Genomic DNA, 25,333 nt, shown 5'->3' with positions numbered 1-25,333 from the left:
TGATACTGTACTGCTCTCTACCTGTATGCCTTGCTTTCTCTTATACATAGTTACATCATGATATCTTTTAATTTCAAAGCTTTGGTCACGCAGGGCGAAAAAGATTTGCCATGACCATATAGGCTTTAATTGAAAATGATTGAGATAGGAGTGATAAAATTAATTACCTGAATCCAACGTTAGAGTGCAATGCAACATCCCAAGTCTCTCGGCACAAACGATTCTGATTCATAGGATTGTGAAGAACCATTAGCAAACACTTATCTTGCGTATGATAATAGGAATCAATACATCTATATTCCTGGGCTGCATTATGAAGAACCTGAAAAGAAAGAAACGTACATCCTCCTTGCACACAGTAGTACGTGCAGATGGTAAACAGCACAGCTTTTAGCAACAGGTACTTCAGAACTTCACTCTTCCTGCAGGATGCACACAAAATACTCGGATTGTAGCAATCTGCAGCATTCCAGCAGGTGGAAACTGAAACTCTGCCACTACCCATATGGAGAATACATATTCACTGGCTTCCACCTCTGAATCAGACCATGAATGAAAAAATTCAGTTAAAGAATAGATAAATTATTGTTCATATATTTTTAAGATTTTAAAATGAGTATTGAAATAAATACATAATGAGTAAAAGCAGAACTATTGTAAAGCAGGTAGAAAAAAAGAAACAACCTGTTTTTTAGCTCATTTTGTATCCAATTTGCTCTACTGTGACCTGAACATCTCTAACATTTGCTGTGTTATACATTATTTCACCCTGTTCTGTACAGTCCATCACTTTCAATGTTTAAATTCTCTGTAAGCTGCAACTTTTTTTTATAGTTATATCTAGTAGAAAACTTTCATTCAAGCTACTATTTTTTTTTTTAACAAAGCTATCAAATTGAAATGAGATGGAAGTAATTCCACATCAACAAACATTCACTTTAAATCTGAAAACCTTGTTATCGCCTGGTTGTATGAAAGGTGCTTGTTACCATTGGAAAGATTAGTATGGTGAAAAGGTGATGCAAAAGTGGAACAGCAAAAGGAACAAACAAGGAAAAGATCTATGCTCACAAGGAAAAACTCTACAAGGGAGTGATCTCCAACCAAAGACTTCCCCTGTGGCAGTCAGCCTTCGAATGGTGTCTAAGAGAGGTGCAGCCAGGCTCCACCCCTTCTGGTCACACAGCTGAATTGCCTTCACCTGTGCTCCCAGGGCTGATCAGGTCCTTTCCCCAGGTGATCAATCAGTGGTTCAGGCAGTGACTCAACAATTCCTATACAGTGCTTATACATGAAATAAAGAAATACTATCACCAAAATGTTGCTGTTTTCTGCTGCAATTATTTTCCATCAGCATCTTCTCACTTGATACACTAATTACTGACAGTTCAGTTTGTATTAGCTGTTTATCTTGCTTAAGTAGGAATTCCCCATGTACTGAAATCTATGACCCAGACCCTAATGAGGAGATGCTAAAGTATTGCTGAAAAAGCTGCCATTTCTCCATCCTTCTATAGCATGTGTGAGGATCAAAAATAATTGCCTTGAAGTTCAAAACAGCCCTGAATTTATAATCCACTTCTCCAAAGAGAATGCCTAGCACTTCATGCCATCTACACCTGAACTCATCTTTCACATTTGTTCTTTCTGCAAGATCAATCTTGGTCTTTAGCTCACAAGATTTCTGTAAATAAAACTTGTAGCCCTCAAAGGGTGAAGAATTATTATGACAAAATTTCCTGCTTGCCCATAAGCCATATGCTACACATGTATTTGTAAAGTATGCTTTCACATACAGTGGACTAATGAATCTTGTAATGATCAGGGAGGATCACCTTCAAGGGTAATTTTTTTTTTTCATCACACAGTTAAAAGAATCATACTAAAAAAAACAGCTGCAGTGTGGCCAAACCATAAAATAAAAAACAATTATAAACTTCAGTCGCTCATGCAAGATTTAAAACAGCTGAACAACAACAGGTTTTGGTGAAAATGCATCAGTGATAAAATGGAACAATTACCTAGGAGGGAAATACCCTGTATTCCCCTACTAATTGAGACATGACTGAATTTACAACACTGTCTGTTCACAAATACCTGAAGAAGGACATCAGGATGAAAATGCTCAACAAAATTCCAGTCTGTCAGACAACGTTTTTGAGTCTTTTTTATTTCTTCCAATTTTGGTTCCAGACCATAATTTTCCAGACTCACCTCAAAATACAATGAAACAAAATAATGATTATCAACATTTTAGTGTCAATTGTATCAAATTAACTGTAATTTGTTGATTTAATAGCATCACATGTTACTTCACAGTTAATTGCATAATGCTGCACACGTGTAGAGCTGTATGGCAATATTTAATAAAAAAACCCAGCAACTTCTCCCAAAGGTTTTTCCTTTTGGCTTTTTATGTCAAACATAATTCAACTATTTTTATTACGAGGTTATATGTTTTTGAGTGCTGTAAGCAATTATGAATATTTAGATGGATATTACGAAGTAATTTTAAAATTGCTGTATTTATCCAGGGCTGTATGGCAGGCAGGTGTTTCTGAAGAAGCCAAAACGCTCAGTCTGTTAGTTTGAAACAGTTTGACAATTTTTCTTGAACATTCATTCAAGTATTTGACTTCTGGCATTCAGTAAAACCTGCATTTCCATTAGTAGCTTCACCAAACTCATCACATTAGAATTCAAAGAAAGTGATAGATAGCGCTTAACAGTCATGTCCATATTCCCCAAACATGACAGAATTGTCATCTGCATGCAGCACTGCAAAGGAATCTGAATTAACATTTCCCAATACTGAACAGCACTTTCTGTTGTCTCACGCTATAAAGCACAGTTTACTCCATTCATCACACTTGCCAGATCAGAAGTAGAAAGATCCAATTCTTTGTTCAAAACAGAATCAGCCAGACCATCTCTTTCATCCTTGTCTTTTGCTTTTTCATGTCCTAGAAATTGAAAACTGAATTTTAAGAACTGTTCCAGAAATTTCAGCCCTAAACACTAAAGTCACAGTGCTGCAACTTCCTTAGCATATTTGATGAGATTGCCATCAAATTAAAGTTTCTTTTTATGACATTAGTGTACTAAATACCTGATCACCTCTGACCCACTTTGAAATCCATACACACTAAGTACCAGAGATCATTAACCAGAGGGAAAAAAAAAAAAAAAAGGAAAGGAAAAAGGGAAGTCCTACTCAAATTACCTTCTTTATATGGCTTTGCCTGCCCAAAAAGATTAAAAATACTCTAAGAAGTGGCCTCAAGATTCACATGTGAAGAACCATCTATCAGCTTATCATCTGAGAAACAAGCATTCCTTTGCAGAGATAACAGAAAGAAAAGCTAAAATAAATTATTTTGATATTAGAATTCTTGGAAACCATGTATTTTAAACTTAATTAATTGGATTTGTAGAGCTCTGTAAGCTAATGACAAAACACTACACCTACCAAGGATCTAAGTAGTAATTCTGATGCACAGATTAGACTGATAAACTATCATTATTACAATGGGCACCTGACATTAATAGGATTACATGGAGATTTTAATTTTATATTCTTGTATTTTCTCTCACTTCTAAAAATAATTTTCTTTTAATAGAATTCTTAATGCCCTAATGTAGGGCAGAGTTCACTAATATTTGATGAAAATTCACATATACAAGAAAAATACGACTCCAAAGAAATATTCCTGAAATTATTTGTTCATAAATGGTTCATAAACAGCTTAGCTTCCAGACATGCATTCTTAGACTCTGCTTTTCTGAAAAATGGCATCTGTTTACTGGCTGCCTTTAGGAGGTTAAAGAAAACTGATAGCAAAAGCTTAATCTTCCAGGTATTTTGTACTGCAGAAGTACTGAAATGTTGACAGCTCAGTTTGTAACTACAATATTTAGAATTGTGACTAACATAGAAGTAAAATAAACTAACATAAAAAAACCCCCAAACTGTTCTCAAGCTTCAGAAAAAAAAGCAAGATTCATTTTGTCTGCTCAAACTTCCTATTTAAGATGGTTGCTTAGACATCTACATTAGCAGAGAATGGACAATATCACGAATATAAAGATGTAGGAGATTAAACTGATCTGATTTTTACTTTTCTCAGATCTCAAAAAAATAATTGCTTATTTTGAATGTGGCTTCTAGAACCAGTTCACTACATGATGTAGTCTACAAAGTAGAGTAACTCAAGTCTTTGACATCACTTCCCACAGCATTCTCCTGGAGAAGCTGTCAGCTCATGGCTTAGACAGGTGTACTTGTCACTGGATAAAAAACCGGCTGGACTGTCAGGCCCAGACAGCGGGGTTGAATGGAATTACATCCAGTTGCTCACTAGGGGTGTTCCTCAGGGGTCAGTACTGGGACCAGTCCTCTTTAACACCCCTATTGAAGATCTGGGTGAGTGGATTGAGTGCACCCTCAGTAAGTTCTGCAGATGACACCAAGTTGGGAGGAGGTGTTGATCTGCTTAAGAGTAGGAAGGCCCTCCGGAGGCATCTGGATAGGCTGGGTTGATGGGCTGAAGGCAATTGTATGAGCTTCAACAAGATCAAGTGCTGAGTCCTGCACTTTGGTCACAACAACCCCATGCAATGCTACAGGTTTGGGGCAGGGTGACTGGAGAGCTGTGTGGAAGGAAAAGGATCTGGGGGTGTTAGTTGACAGCTGGCTGAACATGAGCCAGCAGTGTGCCCAGGTGGTCAAGAAAACCAATTTCATGCTGGCTTGGATCAGGAATCGTGTAGCCAGCAGGACTAGGCAAATGATTGTCCCCCTGTACTTGGCACTAGTGAGGCTGGACCTTGAATACTGTGTTCAGATTTGGGCCCCTCACTAGAGGACACTGGAGCATATAAAAAGAACAAAGAACAAAGCTGGTGAAGGATCTGGAGCACAAGTCTTATGAAGAGCAGCTGAGGGAACTAGAATAGTTTAGACTGGAGGAGGGGAAGACCTTATTGCTCTCTATAACTGCCCAAAAGGCAATTGTAGTGAGGTGGGGATTGGTGTCCCAGGTAACTAACAATAGAACGAGAGGGTATATTCAGATTGGTTATGAGGAAAAACTTCTCAGAAGGAGTGGTGAGGCATTGGAACAGGCTGTCCAAGGAGGTGGTGAAGTCACTGTCCCTGGAGATGTTCAAGAAACATGCAGATGTGGCTCTTAGGAACATAGTTAAGTGGGCATGGTGGTGATGTGTTGATGGTTGTACTAGATTATCTTAGAGGTCTTCTCCAACTTTAATGAATCTATGATTCTAAGATTTGAGAAATGCCAGTTATAACAAAAGCAGAATTGCAGAAATATGGCAGTGCGTGTGAGAAGACAGATGACAGATTCAAGTCCTATCACTTTAGCTGCTGTAGGTATCTATGCCACAGTGGAATTAGACTTTAAGAAACACAGGGTAAATTATCCTTCTTTTACAAACAAAATGTCTAGACAATTAGCTTTGGCTAGACACATTTAAACAGATAAAGCTAGGCCAGATATTATAGAATCATTTGAGTTGGAAAGGACATCTAGCCCAACTGCCCTGCAATGAACAGGGACATCTACAGCTAGATCAGGTTGCTCAGAGCCTGCTCAAGTATGACTTTCAATGTTTCCAAGGATGGGGCTTCCACCACCTCTCTGGGCAACCTGTTCTAGTGCCTCACTACCCACACTGTAAAAACCTTCCTCCTTATGTCCAACCTAAATCTCCCCTCTTTTAGTTTGAAACCATTTTCCCTTGTCCTACCACAGCATATCCTGCTAAAAAGTCTGTCCCCTTCCTTCTATAGCCTCCCTTTATGTATTGCCATCCTTTCTCCAGGCTGAACAGCCCCAGCTCTCTCTGCCTATCATACTCATAGGAAAGGTGTTGCATTCTTGGATCATTTTTGTGGTCCTCCTCTGAAAGTGCTCTAACAGGTCCACATCTGTCCTGTACTAAGAATTCACAACTGGATGTAGTACTCCAGGTGAGGTCTCACCAGTGCAGAGCACGTTCATTCTACATTTACAATGTTATTTTGGTAGAATTTCTCCTTTGAAGAACTCTGAGGTTGATTCTTTCTTGCGCCTTTGCTGAAAAAGCAAGTTTTAGAATAAACCTGAACACATACTTAATTTCAAACAAACTGCATGCTGTACTGACTTCTCAGTTTTATCATATGTTAACCTTATTCACCAGTCTCACTTTCTTTGACACCAAATACATAAGTTTCTTCTTTCCCTGTTACTTCTATATTTGGCTCAAGATTTTGAATGTAAAAATCTTTACTAATTTACTTGTATGTGAAAGAAGAGGGAAGCCTGGAAGAAAAACAAAGTAAAAGATACATATGCATGTGTAACTGCAAAGCATAGCACAGGTTTTTTTCTGTTTTTTTTTTTTTTTCTTATTAAATTTCAATTTTTCACTTCATCATCTAGAGTGCTTATGTTTTCCACACTTAATCCTCACTCACAACTAATCATCAAATTAACCCTATGCATCACATTTGATCTTACTCCATGGTTGCCACTAAGGTGATAAAGACTCAGGAACCATTATAGCTTACAGGAGCCTCCATTCAGAAAGGTATTTACGCTCATGTTCAGTATTCTACACCTTTAAATAAATATTTAATGTCATTAGCAATAGAATAGTTTTCTAGTACATAGCTTTTTACACATACCATTTTAATAAGTTGATAACTGAACTTTTTAAGGTTATATCATACAAAAACAGCTAATTTTTGTCTTTATGTATATACTCAATGTTCAGACTACACTATATTTGAAATTTGGTGATTTGTATAAGGAATAAAAATCACTGGCCTGTAACAGCAAATGATATGGTAAAATAAATAGCAGATTCAAATTCTTCAGGAGTAACATAAACAGAGAGGTTTTTACCAGAGCCTCCTGGTGATTTCCCATTAAGTTTCGTTTTCATTAGGAAGAGTTGTCTCAGCTGCCTTGCAAACTTGGCTGGATTATCCCACGGTATACAGGATACTTCAGAATCACCCCCAACCAGAGATCCAGAACTCTCCAGGAGTCCAGAGTCACTCAGCTCAGTCAGCCTTAGGCTTTCAAAAGTAAACACTCTGAAGGCTCTTTCCACTTCAGCCCAACTCAGAAGTTCTATAAAAGAATTACAATCATTAAGAGTAAATGTTCTTGTGGCTCAGTAGAAGATAAATAGAAAACTATGCAAGCATATTGTTCTTGGCAACTCTGCAAAAGCCAACAACAATTTCCTTAATGGTAAAGGATCAAATTATGTCAGCTACATTCTACACTGCATCCAAAGTTAATGCTTCCAAATTGCAAAATGATATACCTAACTGTTAATCCATCTTAAATGAAGTGCTTCCTACATCTGAAGACCTCCAGGCTCATTAGCTTTACATAAATTATGTTGATTTTAAAATATTGAATAGACTGTATCAGCTAGTTATTTTCAACTACAGCTCATGAAAAGGCTTCCATTATCATTAACATTTTCTGTCATCAGTAACTTTTCAAGCAAAATTTCAAATTTTTTTTTTCCCTTGAAAAAAAATTTTACACACATTTTGCATAGAAGAATTCAAGGTGTAAAGACAATAAATGCTATTTATGGTTGTTTGCATGGGTGATTGTATAACAATGATAATCATGAGAAAAGCTGAATTTTAGGAAAGTTTGTTCAGTTTGAAATGTTCTCTCCTTGCGGTAGTTAAGTACCCAAGCACACTGGAAATCCTGAAAAAGTGAAGAAATTGCTATCAAAGTTAACAGTTGGTAGAGCCTACCAGTACGTACAGTACGATCCAGTGAAGATCATCAAAATTGATATCCACTAGCTGGCAAGCTACAGCAATAAAGAACACCTTAATAGCTAAACCACACCATCTAAAACGAACATACCAACACCTAGACACAATGCAGCTAATGTAAACTAATCCAACACATGGGATTTTGGGAATGAATAACCAGAAAAGTACCTCCAAATACTGTCCCTTATATGATGGCATAAATGTAACCAAAGAGATTGTGATGTTTACATTTCTTAGGAGTTGTAGAATAAACTTTCAAAAATGCCTATTCATGCAGTCTTTGCGATTGTTTCACAGTGTATGTCATGGTGGTAGGCACATTCCAAGAAAAGGAAATTGCAGAAGTGATTATGGTTGAAGAAGTGAACGTATTCTGCTGGTTTGTTAAAGAGACTATTATAAAAGCCAGCTCATTATTAACACCAGAAGCTTAAAGAGAATATATTTTGAAAACCAGTTTGTGTAACAAAAATCTTCTACCTAAAATACAGGTGCTCCTCCACCCCAAGGATGCTGGTAAATAAACATACGATTTATGTCATTATTTACCAAAATGCACTGTGTGCTAACATCAAAACAGTAATTTGCACAATTGTTTCTTTCTCGGATATAATAGCCATTCGTATGTTATTAAACATAAATAAGTAAACAATAGACTTCTGAGATACTACCAGCTCTTAGTTTTGCAATGCTTAATACTCATATTACCTTGTCCAATTACCATGAGACTGAGGTCTGAAGTTAGCTTACCTTGTATAACTTGCCATGTTATAATCAAGAATATAAAAAATGAGAAATTCCTCACAGGTTTCAGGTAGCTGAAAAATCTCATCCTCAAATTCCCACTTTTTCATCAATCATCAATAAGAAGAAAAAGGAAGAAGTTATATCAATGAAAATCAGCTCACCACTGGTACAATAATGCATAAGCTCGTGAACTCTGGCCAAGCGTTTAGTGTCATTTTCAGCTGAAGGAAGGGTAAAATGGATAAGTTCTTTAAGAGGCAATTTATCCATCATTTCATGTTCAATCTTTTTTGGATTTAAGTTGTCTTGGATCTAAAACAAACACCAAAGTACTAGAGTCAAAATTAAACTTTGACACCAATGGACTGCTAAAAAAGCATGTTAGAGTAAGTAAGTCTTTTTACAGCAAAAGACATAAGTGTGTTTAAGCCAGTCATATATTAACAGTGCATTACTGAATCATGGTGTCAGATATGTTGAGCAAGAAAAGTGAGATAAAAAGAAGAGAGTGACAAAGAGCGTAATAATAGGCACTTGTTAGAAGATATTTGCCTGCACTGCCTAGACTCAAAAATTTTGAAATACTAGAGTAAATCAACAGAATTCTGTAACATCACTCATTTACATCAAAAATTAAACCTTCTTATTATTAATGCAAACAGTATATCCATATAGTGCTCTGTGTTACAATGCGTCCTCAGTCAGTATCAGTAATCCATTGCTTCTTAAGCAGACTACGGACTTGTGTTAGTGTCTATCCCAGATGGAAAAATCTAATCTATACTGCGTGCTCTTTTGTAAAAACAACACTCATTCAGTTCTTCCTAATGCCTTGAGTATTTACTGTCTGTGGACTTTAGAACTTTTTAGATGTGATAGATAGCACTATACCTTCAGCAGGTGCAAGCGCTGAGCTACGGTATCGTGGTAGTTAAATAAGAGTGGGTATTTGGGGGTTACAGTTTCTTCGCTGTGTTTGGGAGAAAAGTAGTCATACAGATTCTGTTAAAAAGAAAGATGTATTAAATGCCAATAATAACACAAATGTGTCATTGTAGGAAACAAAGACAATGCAAACCTTTTTTTCACTCTCAGAAAGTGGAAGTGATGGAAGGATAGAGGCTATATGATCTGCAATCTTATGATGTATCCCATCTGCCCGTTCTTCTGGCACCACCAGACTAGGTGGTGTAAGGTTTTCTTCACTTGCAATAACCTAGTGAACATAATATATGGTAGCTTTCATTAAAGTATTACTGATGCTTAACATCATTAAAAATTACCAGGCAAATTCTGTGATAAGTTACATATAAACTAAACACTTATCCATACATTTTGTAAGGAAAGAAAACCTTTTCTTTCTTTTTCTTTTTTTTAATTTGGTATAAGCAGCAACAATTGTGGAAAACATAAATATGGTCTCTTATTATTCACCTTCAAAAGGATGAGAAGAAAAATATTTACAACTTGCAATGTTAAGAATTGTAATGAACACAGATTCCATCTGCATTTCAGGTGTTAGACTTTTTCTTGAGTATTTTTGCATAAGTCTATCTTTGGATAAACTAATTGTGCTGAAATTTCATTTCAAAAATAAGAAAGATTTTCAAATCATACTGTGGGGTTTTGCTAATGCGTAGATTTTGCCTGAACTCAACAGTAATCAGACTTGTCCAGTGTTAGCACAGATGCATACCACTTGTATTCTTAAGCTTGCCATAAGACCTTTGTACTGAGTTAAATATTACAAGTTGAATAGTGCTGCATAGGATGTGAAAAAACAATTCCTGACTTTCTTACAAAATGACACCTTTTTCCCAATTTGATTATATTGGATCTGTAGTCTTGAAAATGAAAGTTTAGGGTAGCACTGTATTTACAGGATAAGTGAGCACAATATGAAAGGAAAACAAGGAAGCCACTTTTTAGTTGTGATTCCTTAATATTGAACCTCCATGGTCAGTGCCTCCATTCATAATCTCCTATTTTAGTATTAAAGAGATTGATTTATTGATCTTTGATCAATCATTATACCAAGTCTAGAAAGAATTAGCCAAGGGAAGAGAAAAAAATATATTTCCACCTGTTCCAGCATGCAGTTCAGCATTATGGACACAGAAAAGCATTCCTCGGGAATCTGATTCAGCAAATCATTGTAATATCTCATATCCATAGAAGTAGCCATAAAAGAAAATTCTTCCTCTGCTGTAAAAAGAAAACTCATTAAGCTAGATTTATTGAATTCCTGACCAGTTCAACCTTCCGACAATTTTTCTAAAAAGATAATGTTCATGATTGTATAGATCTTAAATCCAAATGTGACTGGGAAGAGGTAGAAAAAGTGATTTTTCTAAAGAACCTAGTTATCATCACTGCAGTTCCCAGAGGCTTTCACAATGTATTCACCACGAAACTACTCTCACAGCATCAAACCAGATTTTGCTTCCTGTGAAAATAATTTTTGCTAACAGATGGGTGAATGATAAGACAGAGTGAACAGCTAAAGGACCATTGCTTTCATCCTTTAGACATGCCTTGTGAGAAAATTACTGTTGTCAGAGCTTCTTCTGCTTGCTGCTTTTTCTTTGAAGGTGTAATCTGTGATGCTGGTTGCATCTAAAAGAACAAAGACAAAGATCAAAAAATAATAATCAGAATCACTGAAACAAGTGAGGATTGTCAGATGCAAATAGGTGGGAAAATAATTTCATTTAGCTCTAGCTTCTTCCTCTTGACTAGATGCTAAAATTTCATGTGGCTTAAATTAAATCTGCCTCTGAAGGGAACAAGTTATGTTGTTCCACAAATGCTAAAAGTAAGAGTTCAGAAGCACTGCTATAGATGTAGTAATCCTACTTTTATCCAGTCACTAGTTCATGTCCAACAAATTGCTTTCTTGTGCACACCTGTTTTGTCTACTATAAGCAAAATAAATTAACTGATCTGGGATAGAACTAAATAATAATTTTTGCATAGTTTGCAGATCTGTAAGGAGACATGGTAGCTCTGTGCATGCATAGTGATTTTCCAGGCATAAGAAGACATAATCATAAATTAAATAATTTTTAAACCAGTGATAATTTATGACAATATCTGCGTGATCCTTCAGATGTTTATTTTTCTGTTTCTCCAATAATCTTTTTTTCTCTAATAACTTTTCCCATTTTTGACTTTTCAAATGCTGAAGACAAAAATCCCAACTTTATTTATAAAACATTACACATGGAATGATGGTCCAAGCTGATATTTTTAGTGCAGAATTGAAGGAGGGTAACTCTATCCTATAGTTCATTATTTTCTATAATAAACAAGATAAAGCAAAAGAAAATCCTTGCCTTGGTTACTACAGGTGGCTGTGTCGATTTGCTTTCTGATAATTCAGGCACATTAATAAACTTGGTGTTTTCCAAGTAGTTACAATGCTGTCTTCTCCAGTCTATGCAGTCATACATTAAACAAGCAATGCTTTCAAATAGTTCAGTGCCAAATGCAAGCTACGACAGAAAATCAGATACAAAGGATGAAGCATGCATACAAATGTGGCATGTAATTTAGCCACATGAGTCATAAGTTCTCTATCCAGCAGATCCACAGTTGTTTAAAAGTTATCAAACAGAATTGAGATCAACCATAATTTCAAATTTGAAATACTTTTATACTCATACCAAACCCTCTCTCAGACCACATGCCACACTCAGGTTTCAGTGGCTTTAATGGCCATACTCTTCTTTTTATCCTAAACAAGTAATTGGATATCTCAACCTTAAGTTTTCTAAAATGAAACGTGGTGAAGAAACACAACTGTCTCTTCCAGTTCCGTAACTCACAGTAAACGTATTAACTGACCCTTAAGAAATATCAGGCATCTGCTTTCTCTAACACCAGCCCCGTTTATGTCATTTCTAAACAAGCACTCAGGTCAGCCATCAGTTATGGAAAACTTCTTGTAGTATTCATAATATTTGAATATTAGAAGTTCAGTTTGTGAAAACAGTTTTCAGAATTAATATTTGCACATTTTTGCTTTTCTAATTCAATGTTCTTTTATAAAACCTTTCATTAATTTTACAAGAGATCACTAGGGCTAATTGAATATTTCAATTAAAGTACTGGAGAGTTTTACATGCTCAGCCTTTTAAACAAAATAAGAATTCGCAGGTTGAAGGAGTTGATTGTTCCCCTCAACTCTGTGAGGCTCCACCTGCAGTACTGTGTCCAGACCTGGGACCTCCAGCACAAAAAAGATATGGAGCTGTTGGAGGGGGTTCAAATGAGGGCCATGAAGATGATTAGAGAGCTGGAGTACCTCTACTACAAAGAAAGGCTGAAGGAGCTGGGTTTGTACAGCCTAGAGAAGAGAAGGTTCTGAGGTGACCTTAAAGGGTCCCTGCTGTACCAAAAGAGGGCCTACAGAAAAGACGGGTAGGGACTCTTCATCAGAGAGGGTAGTGATAGGACAAGGTGTATTCTTTTAAACTAAAATAGAGAAGATTCAGATTAGATATTTGGAGGAAATTCTTTACTCAAAGGGTGGCAACGCACTGGAACAGGTTCCCTGGATTAGTTGCGAATACCTCATCCCTGGAAGTGTTCAAGGCCATTTTGAATCATCACAGAATGGCCTGGGTTGAAAAGGACCACAATGATCATCCAGTTTCAACCCCCCTGCTATGTGCAGGGTCGCCAACCACCAGACCAGGCTGCCCAGAGCCACATCCAGCCTGGCCTTGAATGCCTCCAGGGATGGGGCATCCACAACCTCCTTGGGCAACCTGTTCCAGTGCATCATCATCCTCTGTATGAAAAACTTTCTCCTAATATCTAACCTAAACCTCCCCTGTCTTAGTTTAAAATAATTCCCTCTTGAAAGTTGGGTAGGGCCCTGGGCACCCTGGTCTAGTAGGAAGTGCCTTGACCACATTAGGGGATTGGAAATAGATGGTCTTTAAGGCATCTTTCAATCTAAAACATTCTATTATTCTATGATTTTCCTCATTTCAGGACAGACATGTTTGTCAAAAGTTCTAAGTCCAGCCACCAGTTACTACTGAAAAAAGGAAAATATTTCTGAAATTATTTTCCATTACATGAAATATCTGAAATGTAGATAACTTCCTGCATCTAATACTCTATCATTTTTATCTCAGTGCCTATATCAATTTGTCATAGGAGTTACTCCCTGATCGCTCTTGGACTTCAGAGATGCATCAAGATTTTACTCAAAGACTTTCCAGAAATTCCACCAGCACAGATTTACTCTATGATTTCATTACTTGTATTTTTCACATCTATTTCTTTAAAGAATTACTTCTTTAGAGCTCATCTGAATTTTGATATAGAGAAGAATGTGAAATTGTAACTACAATCTGCTGGAACAATTTCAGTGACAGACAATTTCTCTTTTATTTCAGTAAAGATAATTGTTCATAGTATATTTATGGACTCTCAGAAGAGAAGGGGAAAATAGAAACGATTAAAGAACATCTTTCCCAAAATTGGCCTTGTATGTGAAGGTTGCATTAAGAAAATATAATGGTAAATAATGTTATAAAGTAGCAACTCTACACATTTTCACAACTGAGGTGTTTTTAGTGAATGCCTTAGAAACCATGGTGGATTTTGTCAAATTCAGTTCTGATCCCTTTAGGATCAAGGGTACTTCCTAGCTCACCAGATTGTTTATATAGAGGATTTAATGTACTATAAATAAGTGTTAGGGAGATACAGTCTTTCATTTAACTGTAATAATACAGACCACAAACACAGTAAGATAAATCATGGAAAGTTGTTTTATTTTGCTTTAGCACATATCTTTTAATGCTGCCATCATGGACGCTTCACCTTGCTGCATTTGAAATCCTCAGTTCAAAAAAAATTCTAATTGTTCACCTTGCCTCCCTTTACCGAGTAATAGTCTTTACTCAGCAGGTTATGAAAAGTAATAAACCAAAGCCATGTTTTGGGTAGAACAACAAGAAGTAGCACATTATATGCTAAAACAACAGTTTATAATAAAAAACTATTTTTGCATTTGTTTAAATTTGTTGTCATGTGACTTTTCTGATAAATAGTAAGTAGACCTGCTGTTAGAAGGACAAAAACATAATTTTTACGTTATTTCATGCTGACACCTTACTCTCTAATGAGATTCAAACTGGGTCATTGTGAAGACTAAATAAATTTAACACCTCATATTGTTTTCAATTTGGCCACTGTTGCCTACAATATTAAGAAACTCCAAGTCAGGTGTTTTTATTCAAAGGACTCCTTGTGAAAACACACTCTAGTTCTGTATCACAGAAGAATAAACTAAAATTCTTGCCATTATTAAAATGAAGCTAAATGTTGCAAACTTCAAAGCTTGCCATATATTGTGAAAATATTATCTACTGACCAGGATTTCTCTGTCAGACCAATCAGAAGGAAAGGCATTCTCCTTAACTAGGTGATGAAGTCTGGCAACATCAAAGAGTCTTGACCCATGCTTGTCACTGTTCAGAACTGGTTCCAGGTATTTCCAAAACGTCTCCAAGTCTTTGATAGATTCATTTTTCTTTTTTTTCTCTGCTTCTAAATCTAAAATTTTAAAGTAATACATCATGATACAATGTCTCCCTTCTATAGAAAGCACAAACTGTTATTAATCTTCTGTAAGTACTGTTAGAATATTCCTATTCTTACCATCTCAGAAAAAAATCTGATACCCAACTTTGAGTTCAAAAACTTCATGAAGAAAAAGCCTGAGTGAAACATGGCAGTTAGAAAAATAAAGAAACAAAAAACAAACAAACTCCCAGAATAACAGTAATGTAGGTTTGAAACTTAAGAAATATCAAAATCCCAGGCTATGTTTTTCTAAAGCTGCCAGTGCAAATTTAGAACCAGCAGCTCTTCAAGTATAGGATAAGCAATCCTTACTAGCATCATTTTGCTGAAGTGGAAACTGAGGTTAGAGGGAGATTAAGGTAATAGGCTTGCTAGTAATAATCATGCTGAAGTTGCATGGTTTTTATTTTTATTGCATGGTAATGATTAGTTTTCAAAGGTGCAATCAGGTGCAGAGAAAAGTCTCTCTCCCTTAACGTCAAACTCTGATGTACCAAATCAACCACACTCATTATACCCTTATTTTAAGAGAAATGGGGACAATAAACCTGCAGTGACTTACTTTTTTACTGGACTAGCGGGTGCTCAGCACTTCTAAAACTTAGACATGAAGGGCAAATACCACACTTGTACATTCCCAGTGGCCCTATGGATTTAAAGCCAAATAACCCTGTGAGGCTATGGACTCTTCAAAACATGCTGATCTCTGTAAGGAATTCATGGATATACCTTCCTTCTTTAGCAGACATCAGAAGTGATGGCCAATTAACTTTAAGACTGTCCTATCATAGAATCATAGAATCACTCAGATTGAAAAAGACAAAGATCATCGAGTCCAACCACAACCTAACCACACTACCCTAACTCTAACAAGCCTCTGCTAAATCATGTCCCTGAGCACTGCATCCAAACAGTTTTTAAACACGTCCAGGGATGGTGACTCAACCACCTCCCTGGGGAGCCTATTCCAGTGCTTAACAATCCTTCCTGTAAAGGAATATCCAACCTAAAGTTACCCTGATGCATCGTGAGGCCTCATCCTGTCACCTGTCACCAGTGAGAAGAGACCAGCCCCGCTCTTGCTGTCAGCATCTTTCAGATATTGGAAGAGAGCAATAAGGTCTCCCCTCAGCCTCCTTTTCCCCAGACTAAACAGCCCCAGTTCCTTCAGTCACTCCTCATAGGGGATATTCTCCAAGCCCTTCACAAGCCTTGTTGCCCTTCTTTGGACCTGCTCCAGCACCTCAATGTCCTTTCTGTACTGAGGTGCCCAAAACTGAACACAGTACTCGAGGTGAGGCCTCACCAGTGCTGAGTACAGGGGCAGGATTACTTCCCTAGTGCTGCTCACCACTCCATTCCTGACACAAGCCAGGATGCCATCGGCCTTCTTGGCCACCTGGGCACACTAAACCAAACAATTGAGGTTTACTGAAAAGACACATCAGGATCAGGAAAATACCTTGACTTGAAAGTAAATGGAGGCTATGTTAAGTGCACATAAAGTAGTCTCATCCATGCTTTTCTTGTCACACTTCTCCTTTTTCTATTATCTTCATTTCTTTTCAGTGCTCTTTTCCTACTATTCTTCTCCTTTTCCTCTTCATTAGCATCAGCTCATGACCATTTCTGGGGACAGAATGCTGGCCTGGATGGTCCCCTTGATTTCAACTGTTCCATGCTCCTAACAGCTCACCTCAGACAAAGGAACATCTTTCCTTTTCCCTCTTTTTTTCAGGTGCTTGTGGCAGATAAGCTCTAATTCTGCATAGTATCTCACCAGTAGAAAAGTTCTCCTAACACTCTTTGAACACATATTTTAGCAATATAACAGTATCTAGACTGTTCAGTCCTAGATTGATCTCTTCATTTTCCTGAACAGAAGTGGAGTGGCTCAGCAATACTAATACTGTAACTAGAAATTCCATTTTTACAACAGAGGAATAATGTTTTACTAACTCTACCCCATAGCTTCACAATAAAACAAACAAGTGTACAATGCTTAGGTCTCCCCTTGCAAAGAAACACCAAGAGACGTCAGGATCAATCATTAGATGCTCTACCCTTAAATATTGTCTCTCTTCATTCTTACTGTATGGGAACTGCTGAATCACGGCCTGAACCTCTGATTGATCACCTGAGATGAGCAATGAGTCAGCCATGGGATCACAGGAGAAAGCAATTCACCTGTGCTGCTGGAAGGGGTGGAGCCTGGCTCCATCTCTCCTAGACCCATTTAAGAGCTGACTACCAGTAGGGAAAGATCTCTTCTGGAGATCCCTTCTCTGGAGTTTTGCAGTGAGCTTAGGATGTGGGTAGGCTTTCTATCTACTCTCTTTTTGTTATTACAATCTGCTTTGCTAAACTCTCTTGTTTATTTTGTAATCATAACATCTTTATATTCATTAACTATACACTTACTGAGTTAACGTGAAGTCATATTATTGAAGTCTTATAGTCATTATACTACTATTACTGAAGTCTTGTAGTCATATTATTGAAGTCTTCAGTCATAGATACAAGACGGTATTTAGTAGTATTCTACATTATTTCAGCATGTAGAAAGACAACAAAAATCCATAACAATCATATAACACTGGAAAAATAACATCTAGTACATACTAACACACTGTATAGTAATTTTGAACCATCACTGTGTAAACAGAAGTCCAAAAACTGCTAGGGTGTGTCAGGTTACACATTACCAGCAGATACACTGAAAAATGAGTTAAGTTTTGTCAGGCTGGGAGATTGTTCTGAGTTCTGAATGTTAACTCTAAGAGAAGTGGAGATAATAGTAGTGAAGATAATAGAGTGAATAGAAGAACAAAAAACTAACCATGTGAAAAGAGTAATAACAATGCTTGACTTCATAACTTCACGAAATGAAAGCCATTAGTAGATGTAAGCAGGTAAGAAAGAAAAGAATGAGAGAGCTATGCTTCCTAATCCAGGGTTTATGAGTCTTAATAATAAGAACAACAGAAACGTTATAACACAATTGTATTTACAAGTTACTATCATCATTCCTAAAAGGATATCTTTATGCATTATACTGTTTCAAAACAGTCCCATTCAAATAGGACATATTTCAACTTCTGTTCCAAGCCACAAATTAATAAATCCTTGTTGACATACATTGATCTAATATAATCTTAAAAGTCTCAAAGATATTCCTGCCCTTCAATGATGGCTCATGTTTAACTCGTTGTCCACCAGGATCCCAAGTCCTTTTCAACAGAGGCACTACTGTCTTCAGGCAGCTTGTTATTCTGTGATATACTCTTCTCTAGCTTGACCCATGGTCCCAACCTAATAACCAAATGTGCACTTCCTTTGAAATTACCAAATGTGCCAAGTCTTCTTAGAAACAGATTTTCCTGGATGATGACACACAGTAGTATGCATCTGATAAAATGTCCTATGGTGGCTGTTGCACAGAACTGTGGTTGCAAACACTGCCTCTTTAATCAGACCCTCTTTTCATTGTCCAGCTAAGGCAAGTTTTTGTACTGGCAAACTCTTTGGTTTGCTGACCAAACCAATTGCAATACCATTTTTGCACATGAAAATACAGCTGCTCACAAGTATTATGTATAAACATAAGGCACAGAGAAAGAAAGAAGTACAGGGATAATAGGGAGAACAGTATTTACTTAGAAAGAATAATGTTTCTTATCTACACAAATGCTGTTCTTAAGACCACGTTACCTTCAGGTGAAAGTAAAGACTCTTCTTGAAATCTAGCTGCTTCCAAGTATGTCTGTAATGGCTCATAATTCTCAGAAGAAATCCTGATTACACTTGAAACATTAACTCCAAGCTCAGACATCACTGGCAGTAGCTGAAGGTTGTGGAAACCCAAAATTATAAAGTAATAATGGGCACCGTCATCTGGTTCATCATCTGTTCAAAGCAAAATAAAAAGAGATTAGAGCATGGAATTCAACAGCTAAACAAAATTTATATATATATATAGTACATAGGGATATTGCAAATTAGGGTCACAGAAGCAGCTCTTCTATAACCTCACTGGCGTAACTGTACATAATATGCTAAAATTTGTGTTAGATTAAAATCTTCAGCAGCAGACCACCTAGAGAAAAATTGTTTAAAGAAACACAGTAAAAAAATATTTGGAGAAGTTTATTATAACCACAATTCTAGCTGCAGCAATAACATTTTCTGCAATTGTTTTTCTCAAAGAAAAACTGTTTAGTTCCAGGACATACTCATATGTACTACTGGTAGTTTCAACCCACATAAAGCTATACAGGGAGCACACAAAGAGTAAGTTACTGAGTCTCAGCTGAGAGATGGCTTTAGCTGTAGTAATCTTGAAGGATTAGCTGCAAGAAGGAGTAATCACTGGCTCTCTGCCCAACAGGTTCGTGTTTACTAGATAGAATTCCTGTCAAAACCCTCATCGTCTGGTAATACTAGCTCACACTAGTCCTTATAGTTGCCAGACTCATCCAAATTCCTTTTAGAGAATGGGTGAGAAGTTTCATTAAGTGTCTGCTTTTTTGCTTCTGTAGTAATGTACCAATGCAAATGATGCCAGACATATATCAGATAAGTGCAAATAAACCTTCTAGAAACTTGACTTTAGTCTAAGCTAATCATTGAGTAGATCCCATTTGTGGCCCATGGAGAAAAACAGGTATTCAGATAAGCATTAGGTCATTTATTTCATTCGGCTTAGTTATTCATTCTAAGATAATGGAAGCTCCTGTATCTCTTTGCTGGATATGGAACACATACAACTAGAAAAGTCTATCCTGTCTTAACAATGAAACACAATTTTAGTATCTTAACGCTAAATAGAATATTTCTTATACTCAATAATATAGCTTAGATCTAGGGAACTATAGTTCCCTTTCTGGGAAGGGAATTTAGGAAGACTTTTTGTAGTGTAAATTCAACCAGTTTCTGACATTCCAACAATCTTTGGAGAGTTTATTTTTTATTCTTGTATTGTCTTCACAAGTGCAAAATACCAAGACAAGTTCTCCTTTGTCATAACTTGCAACCATTTCTACCACTATTTTGTAAACATCCTTGGAAGACCACTGCAGTTAATAAAATAATAACAACAGCAGTAGTAGTTTATAACTTAAAGCTACTAATTACACTAAACAAGGTCACTTTTCATGGTGGTTAGTTTTTAGTTCGTTTTTTTTATTTTGTCATCTTATTAGCTGTGGCTAACAAAGATAGCAAGTATGGATTTGGGGAAATAAAATCTTATTTTACACATCTGATGTTTTCTGCCCAGACAATAAAAATAAAAAAACATTGGCTGTGATAAAACTGTTTCTACAGGGCCTAGGAGAACCACATTAGTACTTTTAAAGCCATTCAGGCCAGTATATTCTGCACATATATAAATAAGATGAAATTAATTCTCTACATCACCTTAGCTTTGATTCTTACAGGCGTGCATTCACTCACACACACTTCTCTTCAAGTCCCTGAAAAACTTTAACTTTATCAAAAGAACATTATTACTGACCAACCTGATCTGAGAAAACAAGGGGTTATGAGCAGAAAGGTAATGTTCTATTCCTGTGTGCTTTTGCCAGCCTGACTAAGGCTCAGATTGGTTATAAACATCTGGACCGACAATTGAAGAATGCCATTGATCTCAAAAGAAGTGTAGACAAAAGTCTGATGTAAGAGGAAGGAACATCTGCATTGGTTCAATGGCTACACATCCAAGATGAGCAACTCTTCCTCCAGTGGGAGAGTTCCCATTTTTTCTGACATAGATAGAATGGACTTTAGTCCAAAATAAATGTGTTCTAAATAAAGAGATGTATGTACATTCTCCAGTAGCTTTTGTTCCAGTGATATTTGCAACCATGTGTGCTATGTATTAAGAACAAAGATTTTCTCAACAATATTATTGTTTATCTTACAAATCTCATTTCTGAAGTAGATTTTCAGGTCTCAATACCAGCTGCATGTTTTTACAGCAAATATCAGATTACCCTTTGTATAGAATTTGGCTTCACTTCCAAACAGCGGTGGACAGCTCTATGTTACTCTATTAATACAAAGAGAAAGCTGCCTTTGGATACTGATAAATGCATTTAGTTATTCTGAGATCTTTGTGTAAAGATATGTTTTATTTATCCACTTCACTTTAGTCTTAGACACATTAAAACATTTTATGTCAACCTGCCACATATACCTCATCTGTATTTTTCTTAGACATTACCATCTATTGTACTTCTAAGCAGAGCACAGTGCCCTCTTCAAATGCAAAGTGGCAAAGCTTTAACATTGCCAAACATACCTTTCAACATGGAACAGAAAGGAAGAACTGAATGAGAAGCTAGTTTTAAAATTTTTTAGTAAGTTTGTCAGAAGCATATCTGTGGTTTTACATACCAATGTACTTGTATTCCTCTTCCTTTTCTCCTCGTCGCTTCAATGGGGTATTTTTTTTAACAGTAACTGATACTGGAGGGGCTGCTTCTGTCTTTTTTCCTTTTCTTTCATTCTCAGTTGTCTTGGCACTAGGGGGTTTCTCCTTGCCAAGAGGTTTGCCTGTCTCTTTCCCTCCATTCTTTTCCTTTTTTTGCTCTTCTTCAGCCTGACAAGATAAAGAAACTAAGTTGTCATTGTAGCCTTTGTGAAGAACAAAGGGCAGAGTGCTGTAAAATCAATTTATTTATTTGAATACTTTCCCTTTTCAGTGTTATAATGTTGTAGAGAAGATGTCCTGAACGCTGTTTTATTCTTCTTAAACACATCATTTAGTTTATTACATTCTCAATGAATTGTAGTGTTAAGAGTTCACATTAATAACAGGGATACTGGTAGAAAGATGAGTGAAGAATCACTGTCCTTCATTTACTGTTGCTACAGTACTTGCAGTCAGAAAACTTCCCTGGAGGCAAATCAGACCAAAATTCAATTTCTAAGTCTTGAGCATCTCTGTTAACACTTGAGTAAGGTGTAAAATAGTACCAGCGCTATTTTGTCTTTGATGTAAATATGTCTACTATAAACAAGAACCAACAGCTTTGTGCTCATTTCATTCAGGATATTACTTAGTCATTCTCATTATTTTCAAACAAAACCCCCAACATTTAAGTTTACTCAGTCTTTTAAGAGTAAAGAATGAAAAAAATGGTGATAGTGACCCAAATTCTCATGTTATACACCTAAGGAGCTCAGCTCAAGTAAAAAATTTAAATAATCCAAATACCTTTAAGGTAAAGGGAGGTGCTGTAAGAGCAAGAAAAACACCATATTTCTATCCAGCATCATGACTATGAACTAACTATTTTAGAATGAAATTTCAGTTTTATAAAGGTTTTTAAATACACTAAATAGATACTAATTTTAATTACTGCTAGCATTCCATTTGTGTTACTTTAATTGCTATTAAATCAATGAAAATAAATATTTCCATGTAAATTGGATAGGTCAGTTTATTCTACATGATTTTTTTCCACACTCAGCTGGACAACCAGGCTTTCCAGCTGCACCAATTGTTTTAGCTCAATCCAAAATCAGAGCTGAAAATCTTCTCCTTCCTTCCCTTCATTACAAGTTCCCTTTTTGTATTGCTTAATAATGTCTTCAACAATTCTTAAAATTGTTTGTGCTGTGGTGATTCTGATCTTATTTACTTTCAGATTTACTCCACTTTGGACATTTCAACTGGATGGTTTTGACATTATGACTTTGAATTCTAAGTTGATTAATGGATCAAAACAGATGATACAATCATCAGACCACAGTGCTACAATAAGCTTTGTTTATTGCACTTGAATAATTTTATGTAATTAAGCCTCAAGAAAGCAGAAATATATATTAGAATTTGTCAAGATTGCCACAAAAAGCAGTAGTTATCCTTAGTACTTCAGGAAGTAAAAGCCTCTTTTGAGGATCTTTTCCCTTTCCTCTCACTGTCACAGTGATTCTGTGCAAGCCTGCTGAAATTCCTGTTATAGAACAGTTAAGCAGGCTGACTAAGGCAGTCTTGGGGCTAGTAGTGACAGCCCTAGAAGATATGTGGAAGTCAGTTCAGGGAACTCCAGAAAAGGACAATGATGATACATAGTTTCCAGCTCTATCACCTCTCAGTCCTAAGACTAACTGCACTACTACTTTTTACTCAAGCAGAGTTCTATTCTTTTCCCTATCTCAACTACATTTGAATAACTGGGAGCTTCTTCCAAAAACCTAAATAAATTTCTGTTTACATTTTTTTTCTAATGATGTTTACAGGAAATTAAGCATGAGGAGATAGGAACTATTTGCATAAATTCAGCTGAATTAGCTTCATAAAGTTACTTAAGAAATCTCCCTAAAGCATACTGTAGTACCTTTTCAGCATCCCTTCTCTGAAGATCCTTCTGTTTAATGCAAAGCAGTTGAAATTTCAATAGCTTTCCAGTTAGTGTAACAGGAATTTCTTCTCCACTATCCAAAATGGCTTTGGCTACTTCTACTACCTGCAGAGAAAAAAATAAAAACTATTACTTGTATGGTTTTAATATTGCATTTGACTTATTTCACATGCAGAAATGATGGGGTGTTATTTCACATTGTACAATGTGTGGCTCAAAATGGCCATGCGTTCCAAAAAAACAACAAATTCATATGATACATAGCTATTCTTTATTTCCAAAAACCTCAAATGAAGTTATAAATGCTACAAAATAGCAGATGGGAGAAAACTCCTATGATTTATGTAAGGGTCAACAGACACAGTTTTCACTGTAAACTATATATATTCTTTAAAAACAAAGAAGGAACATTAAGCAATTGCTTATTATAAACTAAAATGTATTTAACAGACACCAAATCAGAGGGTGTTATTTTGAATGCTATTTACAAAGTGACTAGCATCTGAGGTATTAGTCTTGAATGAAAGATAGAAACTTTTCGAAGGGGATTTGAGAGGGTCTGTACTGGTGAAAATATACCCCCTCCCTATGTAATGCTGATTCTGTTGGTATGCAGCCTAATTGGGGTGAAATAAGGCTATTGAGTTTTCTTAGGGTGATGACAGCAGCGGGAACATACAGCTGCATTGTCCAGATGTGTGGCATTGACAGGCTGTTTTATGACTATGTTTTTTACAGCTTGTTTCCACTAAATTTTGTACAACACACTAACATCTGGGCTGTTTTCCTTGGAGCCTCATAACCACTTTATTTACTGCGAAAAAAATAAAATAACATAAAAATATCATAAAAAGTTGTTACACGTTTCTTTTCACTTGTGTTGTCTCCGTAATAAAGTTCACCTATGTAGGAAGCGCTGCTGAGGAATAATATAACCATAATATTTTCCTACTTTTGTTTTTAAGCAGCCATCAGCATTATTTATAACCATGGGCTGAATTAGGTGTTACTCAAATGTTCTGACATGTTTCTCTTTTCCCCTCTTGGAGCAATTACAGTTGGGCACATATGGTGTCAATTTTGCTTGCTAACATTCAGACAATGAAGGTGCACACTGCATCTCATTGAACTGTGTCTTGTCTAATGCAAACAACACCATTAGCTTTGAGCTTTCAGTTTCTCACCCAGCTTAGAAATTTTCACTTTTTAAGTAAAACCTGGGTAAGGAAGTATAGCCATTAAAAATGCTTGTTTGAATAAAAGAAAGCCAGAATGGAGTTCAGACTATTATAGGCCAAATGACTGTTTCATACAAATGAAAAGGAGGAAGAAAATCTGGTATAACTTAGATTTTTCTGGATCACGTAACAGGGAAACAAAACAAAATATTTGTATTTATAACCTCCCACCACAAAATACTCCTCCCACTCCAACGCTAACAAATCTGGTAATCTCCTTAGCACACATCTAAAAAAATACATAATGGTAAAGCTCAGTTTTGTTTTACATCTTTTGTAGTCTGAGTAAGAATAGTTACTGGTCACTATCTCAACAAACCAACCATAGAAGGCTTCTGGAAAGATTCCTAGTGACTTCAGAGTCATGGCAGAAAACCAATGACATGTTAAGAGCAGACTTAAAAAAATTTCACAGACTGTAGTCACCCTAAAAGCTTCAAGCCATTCCAACAAAAAAGTGTATCTTAGAGCTAGCTAGAGAAAGTCAAAGCTCGGAAAGGAAGACAGTTTGCTAGAAATACAACGTTAATTTCCCTTAGAAAAAAAAATTCTCT

At 36.4% G+C, this 25,333-nt stretch overlaps 1 protein-coding gene across 5 annotated transcripts in view; it reads right to left on the bottom strand.

Moving 5' to 3' along the window:
* SPAG17 (sperm associated antigen 17) overlaps positions 1-25,333 on the bottom strand; it is a 97,833-nt gene that overhangs the window by 50,658 nt on the left and 21,842 nt on the right. For 4 of the 5 annotated variants that reach the window (XM_031613109.2, XM_090149909.1, XM_031613108.2 and 1 more), the window contains exons 4-17: positions 23,518-23,646; positions 21,569-21,773; positions 18,884-19,078; positions 14,961-15,142; positions 11,902-12,060; positions 11,101-11,182; positions 10,650-10,771; positions 9,645-9,782; positions 9,458-9,568; positions 8,728-8,878; positions 6,912-7,142; positions 2,875-2,963; positions 2,098-2,214; positions 168-322 (exon numbers count right to left, since the gene is read on the bottom strand). In XM_031613109.2, coding sequence (XP_031468969.2) covers positions 168-322; positions 2,098-2,214; positions 2,875-2,963; positions 6,912-7,142; positions 8,728-8,878; positions 9,458-9,568; positions 9,645-9,782; positions 10,650-10,771; positions 11,101-11,182; positions 11,902-12,060; positions 14,961-15,142; positions 18,884-19,078; positions 21,569-21,773; positions 23,518-23,646 — 2,066 coding nt within the window. The remainder of the gene's footprint in view (positions 1-167; positions 323-2,097; positions 2,215-2,874; positions 2,964-6,911; positions 7,143-8,727; positions 8,879-9,457; positions 9,569-9,644; positions 9,783-10,649; positions 10,772-11,100; positions 11,183-11,901; positions 12,061-14,960; positions 15,143-18,883; positions 19,079-21,568; positions 21,774-23,517; positions 23,647-25,333) is intronic. The other variant, XM_090149905.1, reaches the window with a different exon arrangement.

Source organism: Phasianus colchicus, chromosome 1 (assembly GCF_987193195.1).
Source record: "Phasianus colchicus chromosome 1, bPhaCol1.hap1.1, whole genome shotgun sequence".
Taxonomy (NCBI): domain Eukaryota; kingdom Metazoa; phylum Chordata; class Aves; order Galliformes; family Phasianidae; genus Phasianus; species Phasianus colchicus.
Note: the sequence above shows the minus strand (reverse complement) of the source record. Positions and strands in the feature narration are given on the sequence as shown.